The sequence below is a fragment of the Copadichromis virginalis genome, linkage group LG17 (genome assembly GCF_057382275.1).
Source record: "Copadichromis virginalis isolate Kocher_CV1m ecotype Utaka linkage group LG17, C_Virginalis_male_GT1.1, whole genome shotgun sequence".
NCBI lineage: Eukaryota > Metazoa > Chordata > Actinopteri > Cichliformes > Cichlidae > Copadichromis > Copadichromis virginalis.
This window is the reverse complement of record NC_140634.1, coordinates 29,353,736-29,368,451: the sequence shown is the minus strand read 5'-3', so window position 1 is coordinate 29,368,451 and position 14,716 is coordinate 29,353,736. Positions and strand designations below refer to the sequence as shown.

Below are 14,716 nucleotides of genomic sequence, written 5' to 3'. Positions count from 1 at the left end.
AGAATGCTGCAGCAGTGTTTTATTGCTTCCTTTGCAATCCCATTTGTTGTTCCAGCAAAGACTCTGTTTGACTCCAGAGACTTCAAGCGTTTGATTTATTTGTTATGGTTCTGTGTATCACAGTGGGACCAGCTCGCCCAGCGTTAACAGTCCAGCCTGTGCCACCTACAGTGCCCCCCCATTCCCCACCTAACACTGGGGACTCCCAGACTGCCTCTATCATCAACACAACCACTGCTCAATCACCCATGAGGACCACCTGGCACCCTGATGTTGTGCTTCCAACTGAGTCCTTAACAACCAAGAAGCCCCACGTTCAGCCAAGTGTCACTGAGGGCAAGGCAGGAGCAGTCACGTCCTTTCGATTAACCACACTGAGTAGAGTGACAGAGAAAAAAACACCACCACAACCAGGTATTTTAGAGATTCTCTTATATTTTTTCCCTCATGCTAAATAATATGTAGCATATTTTTTAGTTAGAACTGTTTTCTGTCCTGTTTCTGTCCAGTGTGCGGTAAGACCAAAGCGGATATAGTGTTCTTGGTGGATGAGTCGTCGAGCATTGGCACTGACAACTTTAGGAAGATGAAAGACTTCATATTTCGAGTGGCTACATACTTCCCCGTAATTGGTTCACAGGGCACGCAGGTTAGTTGCTCAGTAAAAACTTTTCTTTGTACTGTGCTGAAGATAAAACTTTCAGGTGTTTAATTTTATCACTTTGGCTGTGAGTCTGTTTAGACAATTACAAATTGGACTCGATTGCAGTTTTTGAGTCATAATAGCTGCCCGGAAGGTGAGTCTCATGTGCAGGCTTAGACCATTAGCAGTAACATAATGTGCTCTTCTCCACCAAATGGGCTGAATCAGACTCAAACATTGGCAGAAAGGAGACACATGGCATAATGCCATTTTTTTGTCAGCCAAGGAGGCAAGCACAAGCAAATATATAGTTCTTATGATCTTTGTTTTGAAGAATGAAGTTTCATCACAGTCAGCTGTGATCTAAAAATCCTTTATATTGCTGTTATGATGATGTGCATTTTCTCACTCTCTCAATCTTCTTTCAGATAGCTGTGGTTCATTACAGCGATGAGCCTCGCATTGAATTCCGCCTTAATGACTTCAAAGACAGAAACTCTGTGCTCAGGGCTCTCAGAGCGCTGCGTTATGGAGGGGGCAACACCAAAACCGGTTGGTGATACTCACACAGATGTGCACCATGCTTTGTCTCATTTTGCCAGCTATCTTCAGTGGGCCAGGAGCCTCTTTTACTATTTCCTGTATTGAAAACCATAGCCTTTTTAACAGGTGTCACACTGTTCTGTTACCAAACACCTGCACACTGACTGCTGATGTAGTTAGTATCATATGAGATGATCTTTTATTGTGCATGGGCAAATTGAATTTTGTGTAAAAAAAAGAAAGAAAGAAAAGTTGTTGAATCAGTGAGATGATACAAGAATTCATATGGTCCAGGACCACAAATAATAACATGGCTGAAGAATCTCATTACAGTGCTGGAAAACTAGCAAACATAATCCACCAGAATTTAACCAAAAGTCATATTACTTTCTCTTAAAACTTATTTTTTGTTGTTTTTGTTCTTTTGTTCCTCAGGAAAAGGCATCAGCTATGTTCTGCAAGAACTGTTCCAGGAGGCTCATGGGATGAGGCAGGATGTACCCCATGTTCTGGTTTTGTTTACAGATGGCAAGGCCCAAGACAATGTGGTGCCACCCTCCAGAATTGCCCGCGCCTTGGGTGAGTTATAATATAAACTGTTCAAAACACGTGAACGGATTTTTCACTCATTAAAAGTTTAAACTAAAATATTCAGTTATCATGTTACGATTGTGTCTCTGTAGGGGTCAGCGTCCTGGCAGTTGGAGTTTCGAATGCAGATCGTGAAGAACTGAATAAAATTGCAGCTCCCACCAGCTACAAAAACATCTTCTATTCACCAACTTTTGATGATTTTCCCTCCGTGGAGAGAGAATTTATCAGAAGCCTCTGTAGCGACGAACTCATCACAGAGTTCAAACTGCAAGATGAGGTGAGGTAAAAAAAATAAGGCAAAGGTATTGCTTGTCTGTCTGTAAGAAACTAAAACAAATAAATGACTGTAAATGTAGAAAATCTTTGTTCATAAGCGATACATACAAGTATGCGTTGTAGGAGATTTTGTTGTATTGGGACAGCTTTTATACTGTGCCTGTAAAGTGAACATACTTGCACGTGTAGGTGGATCTTCTAAAACACCTGTGGAGCCTATTATTTGTGTCTAATGACCATGTATTACACAGAGGTCCATCCAGTTAATTTTAAATTTGCACACAAAGGCTCTGCAGGTGAGAAAACGTCACCATTCTTTACTTGACGTCAGACCGGAGGACGTAACTGCAGACTCAGCCCATTTCTGATGATGTGTTTTGAGAGGCTGGTTTTTCATAAAAGACAATAGACCTGTCCACATAGATCCTCAGCAGTTGGCTCCACTGTCCCCCGTCTTCACACACCTTGATAATAAATAAAGCCTCTGTGAATGCTGCTGATTTGAGCTTCGCATTCAATAATGAAACTCAAAATTTCTTTTCTAAAAATGAGTAGGTGTGGTAGAAACGTCATAGATTTCCTGGTGCAATCAGTAGGAAAAAACGGAGCTCTGCAGTGTTCAAGCAGTTGATTTTTTTCCTTTTGTTGTTTGCTTGTTGTCGGGCCAGCACCTGCCCCTCTTTTGTTGTGGATGTACATGTATTTTTCTTGTTCATATCCTGAGGACATGAGCAATCTTGCGGTGTGGTAGCCGAGAACAATCAACTGCACATTGTAAGGAAAAAATAAGCAGGTGATTTTTGATTTTAGAAGAAAGGAGGCAAAGACAGACACACCTGTTTTGTTTTGTTTTTGTTTTTTTAGGTGCAGCAGATAAACAGCTTCAAATTTCTCTGAATCAATATCACAGATAGAACTTTCCAAGTCACTAAGTCACTTATAGCGACGAGCATAAAAAAGTGTCCTAACTGGGAAATTCAGCAACTGGCACTACATGTGGTGCCTCTGCTGCTTAACCAATTAACTTTGAAGTTTCTTTCTTCAGGCCACAAGACTACACGTGTGAAGCTCTGAGATCCCCCCCCCCCCCCCCCTTCACTGCAAACAGTAGCTTTACTTTTATGACTCAAATAGTGAATAATTCATTCAGAATTTTTGGTAGCACAAACAGACTACATCTCAAATTTGTTATACAACCTTGTGTTGCATAATAGGAATTGATTCTTGACGAGCAAATTCAAAGAAGCTTTGTAGTGAGCCTTCTCTGCTTCTGTAGTCTACTTAAAAGTCAGTTGAATAGTTTGTAATGCATTCATTTTTTTTCATTTTCAGGGTGCTCAGCTAGACACCCCCACTGATGACCCAGAGGAGATGCTTAAGCCCGAGGGTCCATGCCTAACTCAGTGCATGAAGGTTTGTTTGATTCTTTCTCCTGCAAAGTTATAATCGTGAGTTGTTAAACCTTGTTATTCTGCAGTGATTAATCATATGAATTTTCTGTTTTTTCAGGGCCAAAAAGGGGAAAAGGTGAGTTACTGTATTTGACTCAGGCAAAACTGATGCATTTTTTCCTGTAACATTTCATAAACTTATTTCTTTATTTTTTGATAATCTTTTATTCTTTCAGGGAGACAGTTTGGGTCTTGGTCTGGTATGTTTGTTCTTACTTTATGTCGCCTTTTAAATAATACGCTTAAACTTTATTCTCCCTTCTATTCAGTTTTTCACTGGCCCCGCTTCTGCCTTGTATATTCAGATACACTTTTTTACTTATCATCAACCAAACCTTTAAAAAATAACAATTATTAATGTTGTTGTAGAGATTCAGACAAAGCCCTGGAGAGTTTGATCCTTTCACATCTTCAAAAGGAGAAAAAGGAGAAAGGGTAAGCATCAGCACATACAGCATATGTTAATTGTATGTGCATGAATATATGTACATAAATAATAATAAGGTTGTTTGTGCACATTACACATAAATGCCTTAGTTATTATTTGTTGTCTTCAACATCTGCCCTTTATTACCTTATACTAGCACATGCAGTATGAGTGACAAAAAGCAAAATAGTTTTAGCAACAAGAGTTGCATGTAAACAAAACATGAATTAAGATGTTTGTAGAGCATTTCAGCTTCAAAAGTATGTGAAACCTCGTCTTTTAAACCATTTGCATTAAATTAGTTCCCGTGTACTGTCTTCTTTGAATTCAGTATATACAATTAGTGTTATGTTTAAATGCTGTATCGAAACCACTAACAGTGCAGTAGTATTTGTGTCCCTCTGCAATTTGTTATTTAATATATATATATTTTTTTATTAATATTTTTATTTTCAGGACTGACTCTAATGTCTTAATTTGACAGGGACTTCCTGGAACTGACGGTGTTCCTGGTTTGCCAGGTCGCCCAGGAAGAACTGGACCACCGGGTTCTGCTGGCCAACGGGTACCTAAAGTCATATGAAAATGATTTTACAGCAGTATAAGCAGTCCTGTGCAAAGAGTGTATGCACAGCTCTCTTGAGGTCCAAGCATTTCAGTCAGGTTGTGGTCTGAACTTCGACAGGACGTACGGAGATGGCCTCACATTTGATCTACTTATTGCAAGGAGCAAAGTTATCCCCCCTCCACCACCGTGCTTGACAGTTGGCATGAGGTGTTTGTGCTGATATGCTGTGTTTAATTTGTTGTGCAGTGCATCATAGGTCTGCATATAGTGCTACAAGAACGTTCCTTTTCTCACGCTTGTATATCCATATAGAACAGAATTTCACACTTATCTGATCTGAACCTGAAAATATGATTACTTTCTAAATTTCCAGGGCCCTACAGGTGTTCCAGGTGACATGGTGAGAACAAAATATCTGTAAAAAAAAAAATAGATTGATTAATTGTGTCATCTATATTCTTTGGAGACTGTAAAGGATTTTTGAAACAGTCTTTTCATGGTAGGGTCCACCTGGGCTCCCTGGTCCAAAGGGACAGAGAGGAGAGAGAGTAAGTGTAATCCATGCATTTAATTTTGCTTTCTATTCATGAGACAGATGTTTATGCACTTTTAAGATTTGTATGCTGCAACAACAATGAACAGAGTCTTTTTTTTTTTTGCCTTCCTCTCAGGGAGAGCCGGGATACGCCATAGCTGGTACAGATGCAAATTTTGTGCCCGGACGAAAAGGAGAGCCAGGCTCCTCAGTGAGTTTTCGAGAAGGCAAAAAAAATAAAATAAAAAATTTCCCCAAAAAACAAACAAATAAACAAGTAGTTTTTGAAAGGTAATCTTTAAGGCATTTTAAGATACTTTTAACTGCATGTTACAGGGTCCCCCAGGACCTCCCAGTCTTCCAGGGGTCAATGGAGCTCCAGGTCTGCCTGGTCAGCCAGGATCACCGGGGCCACCAGGAATAGCTGTCAAGGTAACGTAAATTCAAGGGAAGCAAAGAAAAAAAAGGGCATTGTAATTACACCCCACCTTTTTTTAATTCATGATGTTTTATAATGCCTGTCACTGCACATCACATAATGTCAAGACAGCTTGGAGTATTTAGTATGAAGAGTCACAAAGATGTTTTGACAGCACAGTCCAACAAAGCTGCTTCTACTGTTTGCACTTCGCAGGGAGATCCCGGAGAGCCGGGTACAAAAGTAAGTATGAAGGCTGTCTTCTTGTCGTTTTATACATTTGCTCAAAAAAAAACCCCGAATCCCTACTTTTAATTTACTTTCATAAATGTTGTATATCAGCCTATTTTCAAACCGCTTGGTTATTTTGTTATATAATATGTCTTGTTGTGTTTGCATATCTTATAATATTTCATTTATTTTTGAAAGGGCTTACGTGGGAAGCAGGGCGTGAAAGGAGACAAAGGAGAGCCGGGAAAAGATGTAAGCACATAGCTGATAAAATGATAGTGTTCGGGCAGCTTAGTTAAGAAAAAAATAAAACAGAATTTGAGACGTTTCTGTGCCCGCTTTGTCTCTCACATCGCAAACTGACACATGTGCAAACTGCTGCAGGGCATTGCAGGTTTGCCTGGTCCCATTGGTGTTGATGGGGGACCAGGACTGCCAGGCCAGAAAGGAGAAAAGGTAATTTTGAATTACAGCTTTTGTGCTTATAAAGACCCTAAGTGCATAATTACTAAAAATACTTTATTGTTTGTAATATTTATTTTTTCTTGCAGGGTGAGGAGGGAGTTGGCATACAAGGTGTTCAAGGTCCTCATGGAGAGAAAGGAGAGAAGGTACCTTACAGCAGACATGAAGGACACAGAGTTTAGTCATCAGCTTGACTTTGGAGAATAGTCTGCACTGCATTAAAGACTGGATTATTTGTGTGTTTGTTTTACTTTTGTCATGCAGGGAGATATTGGATTAGCAGGACCAGTTGGCCCAAAGGTACCAAAATATACATTTTTAAACTCAGATTTTTGCTAATATTCTAAAGTAATCTAAACCCCCCTTATTGTTAAAACTTTATTGTGGGTTCACATGTTTCTTCACTTTGTCTTTTAAGGGTGAGCGTGGAGAGCAGGGCATCCAGGGAATCATTGGACCTCGGGTGTGCACTTTATCACCAACTGAATAGTCACATATGACTACCCTGCATGTTTTATACTTAAATGCATATAAATGAATTGCACTTCCTTCTAATAAAATGAAGCAGATTTATCACAGATAAAAGTGAAGACTGCATAACAATCATTGATGAATTAATTTAAAGCAAGTGATTTATTTATACCCGCAGGGGAAAAAAGGAATGAAAGGGGAGCCAGGAGACAAGGTGAGTTCATTCACATATAAATTCTTTCTGCTTTACAATTATCATGCATATGAATGTGAAGATTCATTTTAGATTAACAAGAATAAGGCTGCTTACAAAAAAAGTGTGCGTTAACATTTTCTTTCTTCTTTAGGGAGACCAAGGAGAGGTGGGACCAATAGGACCACAAGGACCCCCAGTGAGTGAGGATTGCATCTTATACAATGTGGCATCAGATTTATTAGTAATAATGATAATAATAATAATAAAAGTTTAATTATACAACGCTTTTCAAAACACAGTCACAGTTTAAAGATAAATAAATACAGTTCAACATACAGACACATAGTGACACATTCATTTCAACAGACACACTTTTATACACACAAAAAATATAAACTGTGGCCCATAATAATTGCGGAAAGCTAACTTATAGAAATGAGTTTTCGTCATTTTTTAAAAGCAAACCAATCATCCTGATAAGCTAAGAAAGGCTTTTCTGAAACCTCATTAGCGTGATTGGCTCTTGTTTTAAGGTAAGAGCATGGAACAATTAAGAGACCTCGATGAGATGATCTACGAAGTGATAAGTTGAGCAGACACATATATAGTTTATGTCAGAGATCTAAAAGTTTAAAGGTTTTAAGAGGTTTAAAAGAAAAGAGAAAATCTTTATTGTCAGACAAAGACTGAATTATCCTGCTACTACTTTTTGAGGAGTATGGATGAGACTTTCAAACCTAAGAACACTGCACCAACTTTCAAGCATGGTGGTAGCAGCAACATGCTCTGGGGTTGTTTTGTTGCCAGTGGTGCTGGTATATTGCACAAGTAATGGAATAATAAATAAGGACTGTCTCCAAACACAAACACTGTAATGTCCTTTCCAAAGTCCCGACCTCAACCCTTTTGAAAATTTGTAGACTATGCTTAGTCAGGAAATGCCAGAAAACCAACCAGTTTAAATGAATCCTACAAATTCTGCCAAGAGGACCCCAGCCAGAATTATCCTGGCGGGATTTGTGATCAGTTGTCGATGGCTACCTAAAGCATCCCGTCAAACTGCAACTTGCTGAGACACATTTAACCAAATATCAGTATATTAGAATATGCATATATTTGAACCTGTATGTACACCTTCGACTCTGTGGGGATTAGAGAAGATCGAAATAAATTGGAACAGATGTTAAAAGAATTTATCAAAAGCTATAAAGAAATCTAAAAAACAAGGGAGGGGCAAATGCAGTGTTTTTATTTTGCACCAGCTCTGAAAACTAAAAGACTAGCTTTAAACCTATTAATAACTTTTGCTAATGTCTCCAAGCAGACATTTAGATTGATGAATGAACAAATGAGGAAGTCATTTTGTTCTGGGTTTGGAAGATTACACTCTATCAGAGATGGTTATGATTGCATACATCCACGAGCCAAATTGTCAAACCTCAGTGGGTATGTTTTGCAAATGGGTCGTTTTTTTCTGCTTCAGTGATTTTTAATTTGAAGCAGCATAATCTTTTGGAAGAGATTGCTACCGGAAAAACTGTCATCATGAGGGCCATCTTCCTGTGTTTTGTAGTACGCTTTGTAGTCATTCAACAAGATTAGTTTTTATGATAAAAAGAAGAAATTGGTTTTGATTTGTTGGGAACAAAAATAAACAGCTTTTATCAGAGAGGCTTGGAGTTAACGGTCACAACGGAAGTGGCACTGACAGTTCACCTTCACATTTCTAGGGGCCTGCTGGACCGATGGGATTAAAGGGAGATGAAGGTCCAAGAGGACCTGCTGGAGACCCGGCGAAGGGTGTAAGAAAACCATTTCATATATTTCAACCTAGTATATAGAGGTTTTGCTATTAAACTGTCTTTTCCCTGTCACAACAGGTAATTGGTCCAGCTGGGAAAAAGGGGGCCAGGGTAAGTTACCAGTATGTGAGCTTTTTCCAGAACTTTTGCTGATCTGTTTCTATTTTCACCACTGAATTTTCCAATCAGTGTATACTACATCAACATTCTTCCAAAACATTGTTTTCAGCTAAATTACAGACTTCAAATATGTCAAATAGCCTTAAATGTCCTTGAAGAAATGCTTAACCTGTTGGGTTCTGGGGAAGGAGGTGATGGATATTCCAGCTGTCATAGGACATCAAGGGTATGGTCTGGATAGTTCTCAAGTCAATCATCGGGCACTATATATTCTTAATTACATAAGGAAAAGTTAAGAAAGGTGCTTTTAAAGTCACAGCATCCATAATCTACACCTTTATCATATGAGATTCCCCCATAGTGTTACTAACCGGCCTTTCCAGGCGATTCCTTTTACAGTTTGACTGGCTGACATCTGAAAAGGGAAACTGGTGTCTTTCTCACCATCTACCATATGCTAACTTCAGCCTACCTGATCAAAAGCTGTGGGATATAAAGCACACAAAAGAGAAAAAGCATGTCACCAGCAGTCGGTGCAGCTAGCTACCTGTATAATTCCATCTCAGCCTTCATTTTTGCCATCTTCTTATACATGTTTCACATTCAGGCAGGCACCTGACTGGTAATTGGATGAACCCTGTGTCTCATTGCACTTAAAGAAAAAGTTACATGTTGGTGGAACTGCAGTCATCAAGGAGCAGACGCCAACATTTTGGGGGTTCATTCATTACCTACACTCAGCATCTTACTTTTAGTAAAATCAGACAGTTTTTGTCTGTTTGATTTGAAATACTCCTTCCTTCCTGAGACATTTTTGGACAGTCCAGGGGTTAGCTGGCTAGCAGGATTTTAACAATCCTTTATAGATTTAGAATTCTGAGTTTGAGCTAATAAATTCTGGACAGTGGTACAGGATCCCTTTTTGTAAGCATAACCTCTATAAACTTTCATTTGTCCCTCTGTCAGTTTAACAGATATGATGTGATATAGATTAGCTTTCTTTTAATTAGATCTATGCTTACTAGTTACTAATGGTTGTGGTTTTTGATGTACCCATCACCTATTCCAGGGTTGCTTTTCTTTTATGGGAAACAATGAAGTAATCATACTAGTTGCTAACCACGCGTTTCAAACCTGTGAGATAATAACAGATAAGAACCTAATATAGAAGTCATGCTGTGGTAGTTGCAGTCAGCTGTGAAACCTGGATGATTTAATTTTGTTCTTTTTCAGCTGCGTACAAAGAGACGTTGCAAACTCTGTGTAAAGTGCAATTATAACAACTTTTTCTGTTGGTACGAGCTGCTCGTCTGCAGTTAAGGCATTTAAGATTAAAATAAGGAAATTACTATTAGTTCCAGGTAAAGGTTTTATCATTGAGTAAAAGGATTTAAACTACTGAAACTATGGGTGCTGTAACACCTTTTTTAATTTCTTCTCAACCAGACTAAGCTGTGTGCACGTATTTATCTTAAGTGAGTTAAAATAAATCAGCCAGAGGTGAGTAATTGAAAACATTGTTAATTAATTGGTGTATTTTTGCAGACTCAATCTCATGGACCCGCTTATCGAACACAATTAAAAATTTTCTCTCATTAGCTTTTTCAGGGAGACTGAATGCTCTGTTGGATGGCACATAATTAATGACAGTCCACAGGGTCCATTTAGAGTGGAGAGAGGTTTAGCCTTCTCTTATCAATTGATGTACATGTGCTCATGTATGTGTTCTCTCAGGGGGACATCGGTCCAGTTGGTTCTACAGGCCCTCAGGGAATAAAGGGAGAACAAGGAGACAAGGGAGAAAAGGTTGTTATGGAGAGATATTGTCCATCATGGTCATTTCAATTTTATTATTGCAGGATTAGAGCAAATAGAATAACTGAATATCATTTTATGGTACGGTTATGGTTTGTTTTGATATGTGCAGGGTAGTCCTGGTTTTGGGATTCCAGGACAGCAGGGGCAAAAGGGAGAAAATGGAGAAAGGGTGAGTCATTTGATTCTTTAACGCTGTTGCCATCCTGGAATCATAAAGCAGGAAATTGCTGTGTGTTGTTGTTGTTAGATGTTTTATTAGTTTCATTGTTTACAGGGAAATGTTGGTTTATCAGGAAAACCAGGACAAAAGGTGAGTCATCACTGGTTACATTAAGTTCTTCTCATGAATTATTTTTTCTGTAAACAATGGGTCAAAATACTACATGCAAGGTGAAAACAAGCAGTAGTATTCAAGAACACATAGACTATAAACACATACATTAATTTTGTATTTTTGGATTGACACCTTTGCTTAATTTTAGTTTTTCTTCTATACTTTTTCACTAATTTCCAGTAATAGGAGGCAGATGTGAAAAAAAAAAATCCACACAATCATTCTATGCAGTCTGCTGCATTTGGGAAATTTGCACAGTACGTTGCTACAAGTGAAAACAGAGGTTTTGTTGGTGGGCTATTCAGTGTCATGTAGGGGTCTACCTGAAATTATGTATGATTTGTTGCGTTTGTCCACGATCTTTTTTTTGTGAGCACTTCGCAACACCTGGCTTTTCCACATGCTTAACACAAGTGTTTGGCAAATCTTGCCAGATAAATCCATGCCTAGGCAAAACTTCATAGGAGCTAAGGGTAGACATAAACATAGACAAGGCATAGACATGTTAAAAATATTTTTTTATGGCCAAAAATTCTTTTTGGTTTTAGAAGTTTACTAAATGTTAATTTCAGTTAAAGTTTAAAACACTTAATTGAACCACTTGAATAACGTTTGAATTACGCCATATTACTAAACACGGCAAAACAGCGTGTGAGCACAATCCCCAAATAGTACTCATAGGGTGACTTTACAGGTGATTTACAAACATTGTGCTCCTTTTCTAAACACAGTCAGTTAATTTCATTATCAAGTACAAAAAATGGGCTAAATATAGTCTCAATATCGGTGCAATTCTCAGCAAATTGTGTGTTGCAAATCAATTTGTGTACTGATTTAAATATGCTTCTACTTATAATTTACGACTTGAGAAAGGAAGTCCCAGAAATGGAGCAGGATCACTTCCTAAAGTCAGCCCACCTCTTAGATGCAATCTTGCCACTGCACTCTTTGTAAATACAGACAATACCGTTTTTTGTTTGTTTTTTTTACATCAAAACCCAAATTGAGCTGGCCGTTAATATGTTGTACAATTCTACAACAGATTTGTATTAAACAATTAAAAACCCCAATTATTTATTTTTAAAGCATACATTTTTTTTGCTGACATTGTAAATCAGAGGTCATGTCTTTGCTCAGGGGAAAGATGGCTCTAAAGGTGAAAAAGGGAGCATTGGATTACCTGGCAATCCTGGAGAACCGGGATTAAGAGGTAAAGATGTAAGTAAATCCTGAGTGGCCGTTACAGCAACTATGAGTTTTGTTTGTATGGTAGGTACAGTGGAGTTCAGATTTAGTTTGATAAACAGGTCTATTCAGAAACAATGGTGTCAGAAAAATGCTAACAGTGTGAAAAATTTAACTAATGGACCAGAAAAAATGTAATTATTTTATCTCTTCCCTTTTGTTCACACGTATATTGTGAATGTTAGCACATTTGGCTAAATATTTCCTACTGCTTAGATTTATTGTTTAATTTGTGTGTAGGGTGCACCTGGAGCTATAGTAGAACCGGGAATGAAGGTAAAGTCTATTTGTTTGTTACGTGACTGTTTTGTTGACCAGCGCTTGGACTTTTAAACATGTTGCTTTTGAAGATTGTTATTTTTAAAATGATTTAACATCCCTATAATCATCCCCAGCGTCACATATTACCTCCACGGAGTCATTTAATTTGTTTTCGCAGGGTGAACAAGGACCAGCTGGAGAGCCTGGTGAAAGAGGAATCAGGGTATTTGTTCAACAGTTGTAAAGTTCAAATAAGAAAAAAGGAAAAACAATACTTCCCACAAAATTTAGAAAGTAACTTCAAAATGTATTTTGACAAAATCTGAAAATGCGACAAACCAGTATGTAGTATACCGAATGTGTAGTTACAATGCTGGCCAGGCTTTAAATCTGACACTTTTATTTGTGAAACATGAGTCAAGGGCTAAATTCTTCCATTTCTTTCTACTTGTTGATCAGGGTCCATTGGGATTACCAGGAAAACCAGGTGACACTGGAGAAAAAGGTGACCCTGGCAAGCCTGGCCCACCTGTAAGTTCTTTGCCATGATAATTAAACTTCAGTCAGCACAACTGTGGTCAAAAGAAGATTGTTGTTTGAAGCTGTCTTACATTACTCATTAAGTGAGAAACAGCATTAAAAGGAAGAGCTGCGGTAAAGATGGGTTGCAAAGGGGCTTGGGGGTATGCAGCAGCTGTGCCCCTGCTGAAGCAGCTGAAACACTTCACTGTGTAGAAGGTGGCGAACTGAACCAGCTGATCTGGGCTTGACTTTGTGGCCTTCCTGAGTTAATGCTATGCTTTATTAAATGTACACTTTTAAGAAGATCCACTAATAGGATCCTCATCTTTCTGCTTAGTATGTGTGTACAGATCAGTAGCTTTATACTGTACTATAACTAACTGTAATAATTCAACTGAAATTGCAAAACTTTAACATTACCTGAGATTTCTTTTCTGTTTTGAAGGGTGCCGATGGCAGGAAAGGTGACAAAGGAGAGGCGGTAAGTTTGTATCCACCATCTCTCCCTCCCTCTCTCTCATCAGTGAACATGTTTGGTTTTTTTCTCCTGGCTGCCTGCCTTCTGATTATTCTTCTGTGTCAGTCACTGTTTCATATCTTCTCAATCTGCTATCCTCCTGTGTCATTCCCTTTTGATAAGTTAAGTAATTAACTTTGTTTTTTGTGTGTTTACCATCCTTCATTGCACCAAACTATTTTTCCTTTGTCTTGCAAATATTGGATTTGTTTAGAACTATGACGTTGTAGATTTTAACTGTGTTTTGTCTGTCTTCTTTTCATTGTGCTGTCATCGTCATAAAGGGAAAGCCTGGACCTCCGGGAACACAAGTAAACAAATCTCTATAATTACTTGATCAGTTCAACCATGTTTGACAGAGGCGCTTGTTAAAGCACAGCTTGTAAAAAGCCTCATTCCTCCATGAGACCTTATGTCTGTTTCCAATCAACTGAAACTGTGTTTGTTAACAATTTAACTGTCATTTTATTCAATCAGACTGGTTCAGACAACATACTGACCAGAGTAATTAAGGTAATTTGAAGAATAGCACATTACAACTTTAAATTCATTCAGTTAAGGAAGAATTAAAGGTTTTTGCCCTTTCCTTCTTATCAGGGCGATCCTGGAGAGCCAGGTCAGCCAGGTTTGCGAGGAGAAATGGGCCCGCCTGGGCCACAAGTGAGTATTTTCACCATATGAAGTAACCAACAGGATGTGATACGCAGTGCAGTGAGAAAGTCTTTTCGACTTCCTGTTTTCTTAATGTTTGCATATTTGTCACATTAACATGTTACAAATCATCAAACCAATTTTAATATAAGATAACCTGAGTAAAAACAAGTCTGTTTTTAAAAGACGATTTTTTTTTTTATCAAGGGGAAAAAAAGCTATCCGAACATATATGAAAAAGTTAACTGCCCCCACATTTTTTGAACATTGAGTTCAGTTTCACTAGCCACACCCAGGAGCTCAAAAATCACGCCATGACAACAAATGAAGAGAAACAGGATATCTGATATCTATCGGTCGGGAAAGCCATTTCTAAGTGTTTGGTACTCAAGTGAACCACGACGAGAACCATTATCCACAAATGGAGAAAACTTGTAACAGTGGTGAACCTTCACATGAGAGGCTGGAAACTCAAAATGAAGCGAAGAGCCCATCAACAACTCATCCAGGAGATCACAACTGAACTCAGAACAACATCTAAAGAGCTGCAGCCTTTGCTTTTCTCAGTTAAAGTTCACGATTCAATGCCAAAAAGAGGACAAAGTCTCGTCTCACATTTGCCAAAAAT

The 14,716-nt window shown here is 38.4% G+C and overlaps 1 protein-coding gene across 1 annotated transcript in view; it reads left to right on the top strand.

Annotated features, from left to right (window-relative positions):
- Positions 1-14,716, top strand: part of col7a1l (collagen type VII alpha 1-like) — a 64,439-nt gene that overhangs the window by 14,770 nt on the left and 34,953 nt on the right. The window contains exons 20-54 of the mRNA XM_085435812.1: positions 124-414; positions 510-649; positions 1,072-1,195; positions 1,622-1,765; positions 1,870-2,057; positions 3,389-3,469; positions 3,566-3,583; positions 3,684-3,707; positions 3,877-3,942; positions 4,419-4,499; positions 4,876-4,902; positions 5,006-5,050; positions 5,174-5,248; positions 5,374-5,469; positions 5,672-5,698; positions 5,885-5,938; positions 6,071-6,142; positions 6,238-6,297; positions 6,416-6,451; positions 6,570-6,614; positions 6,801-6,836; positions 6,970-7,014; positions 8,549-8,620; positions 8,699-8,731; positions 10,475-10,546; positions 10,668-10,727; positions 10,833-10,868; positions 12,030-12,110; positions 12,378-12,413; positions 12,577-12,621; positions 12,858-12,929; positions 13,366-13,401; positions 13,722-13,748; positions 13,915-13,950; positions 14,035-14,097. Coding sequence (XP_085291938.1) covers positions 124-414; positions 510-649; positions 1,072-1,195; positions 1,622-1,765; positions 1,870-2,057; positions 3,389-3,469; positions 3,566-3,583; positions 3,684-3,707; positions 3,877-3,942; positions 4,419-4,499; positions 4,876-4,902; positions 5,006-5,050; positions 5,174-5,248; positions 5,374-5,469; positions 5,672-5,698; positions 5,885-5,938; positions 6,071-6,142; positions 6,238-6,297; positions 6,416-6,451; positions 6,570-6,614; positions 6,801-6,836; positions 6,970-7,014; positions 8,549-8,620; positions 8,699-8,731; positions 10,475-10,546; positions 10,668-10,727; positions 10,833-10,868; positions 12,030-12,110; positions 12,378-12,413; positions 12,577-12,621; positions 12,858-12,929; positions 13,366-13,401; positions 13,722-13,748; positions 13,915-13,950; positions 14,035-14,097 — 2,444 coding nt within the window. The remainder of the gene's footprint in view (positions 1-123; positions 415-509; positions 650-1,071; positions 1,196-1,621; positions 1,766-1,869; positions 2,058-3,388; positions 3,470-3,565; positions 3,584-3,683; positions 3,708-3,876; positions 3,943-4,418; positions 4,500-4,875; positions 4,903-5,005; positions 5,051-5,173; positions 5,249-5,373; positions 5,470-5,671; positions 5,699-5,884; positions 5,939-6,070; positions 6,143-6,237; positions 6,298-6,415; positions 6,452-6,569; positions 6,615-6,800; positions 6,837-6,969; positions 7,015-8,548; positions 8,621-8,698; positions 8,732-10,474; positions 10,547-10,667; positions 10,728-10,832; positions 10,869-12,029; positions 12,111-12,377; positions 12,414-12,576; positions 12,622-12,857; positions 12,930-13,365; positions 13,402-13,721; positions 13,749-13,914; positions 13,951-14,034; positions 14,098-14,716) is intronic.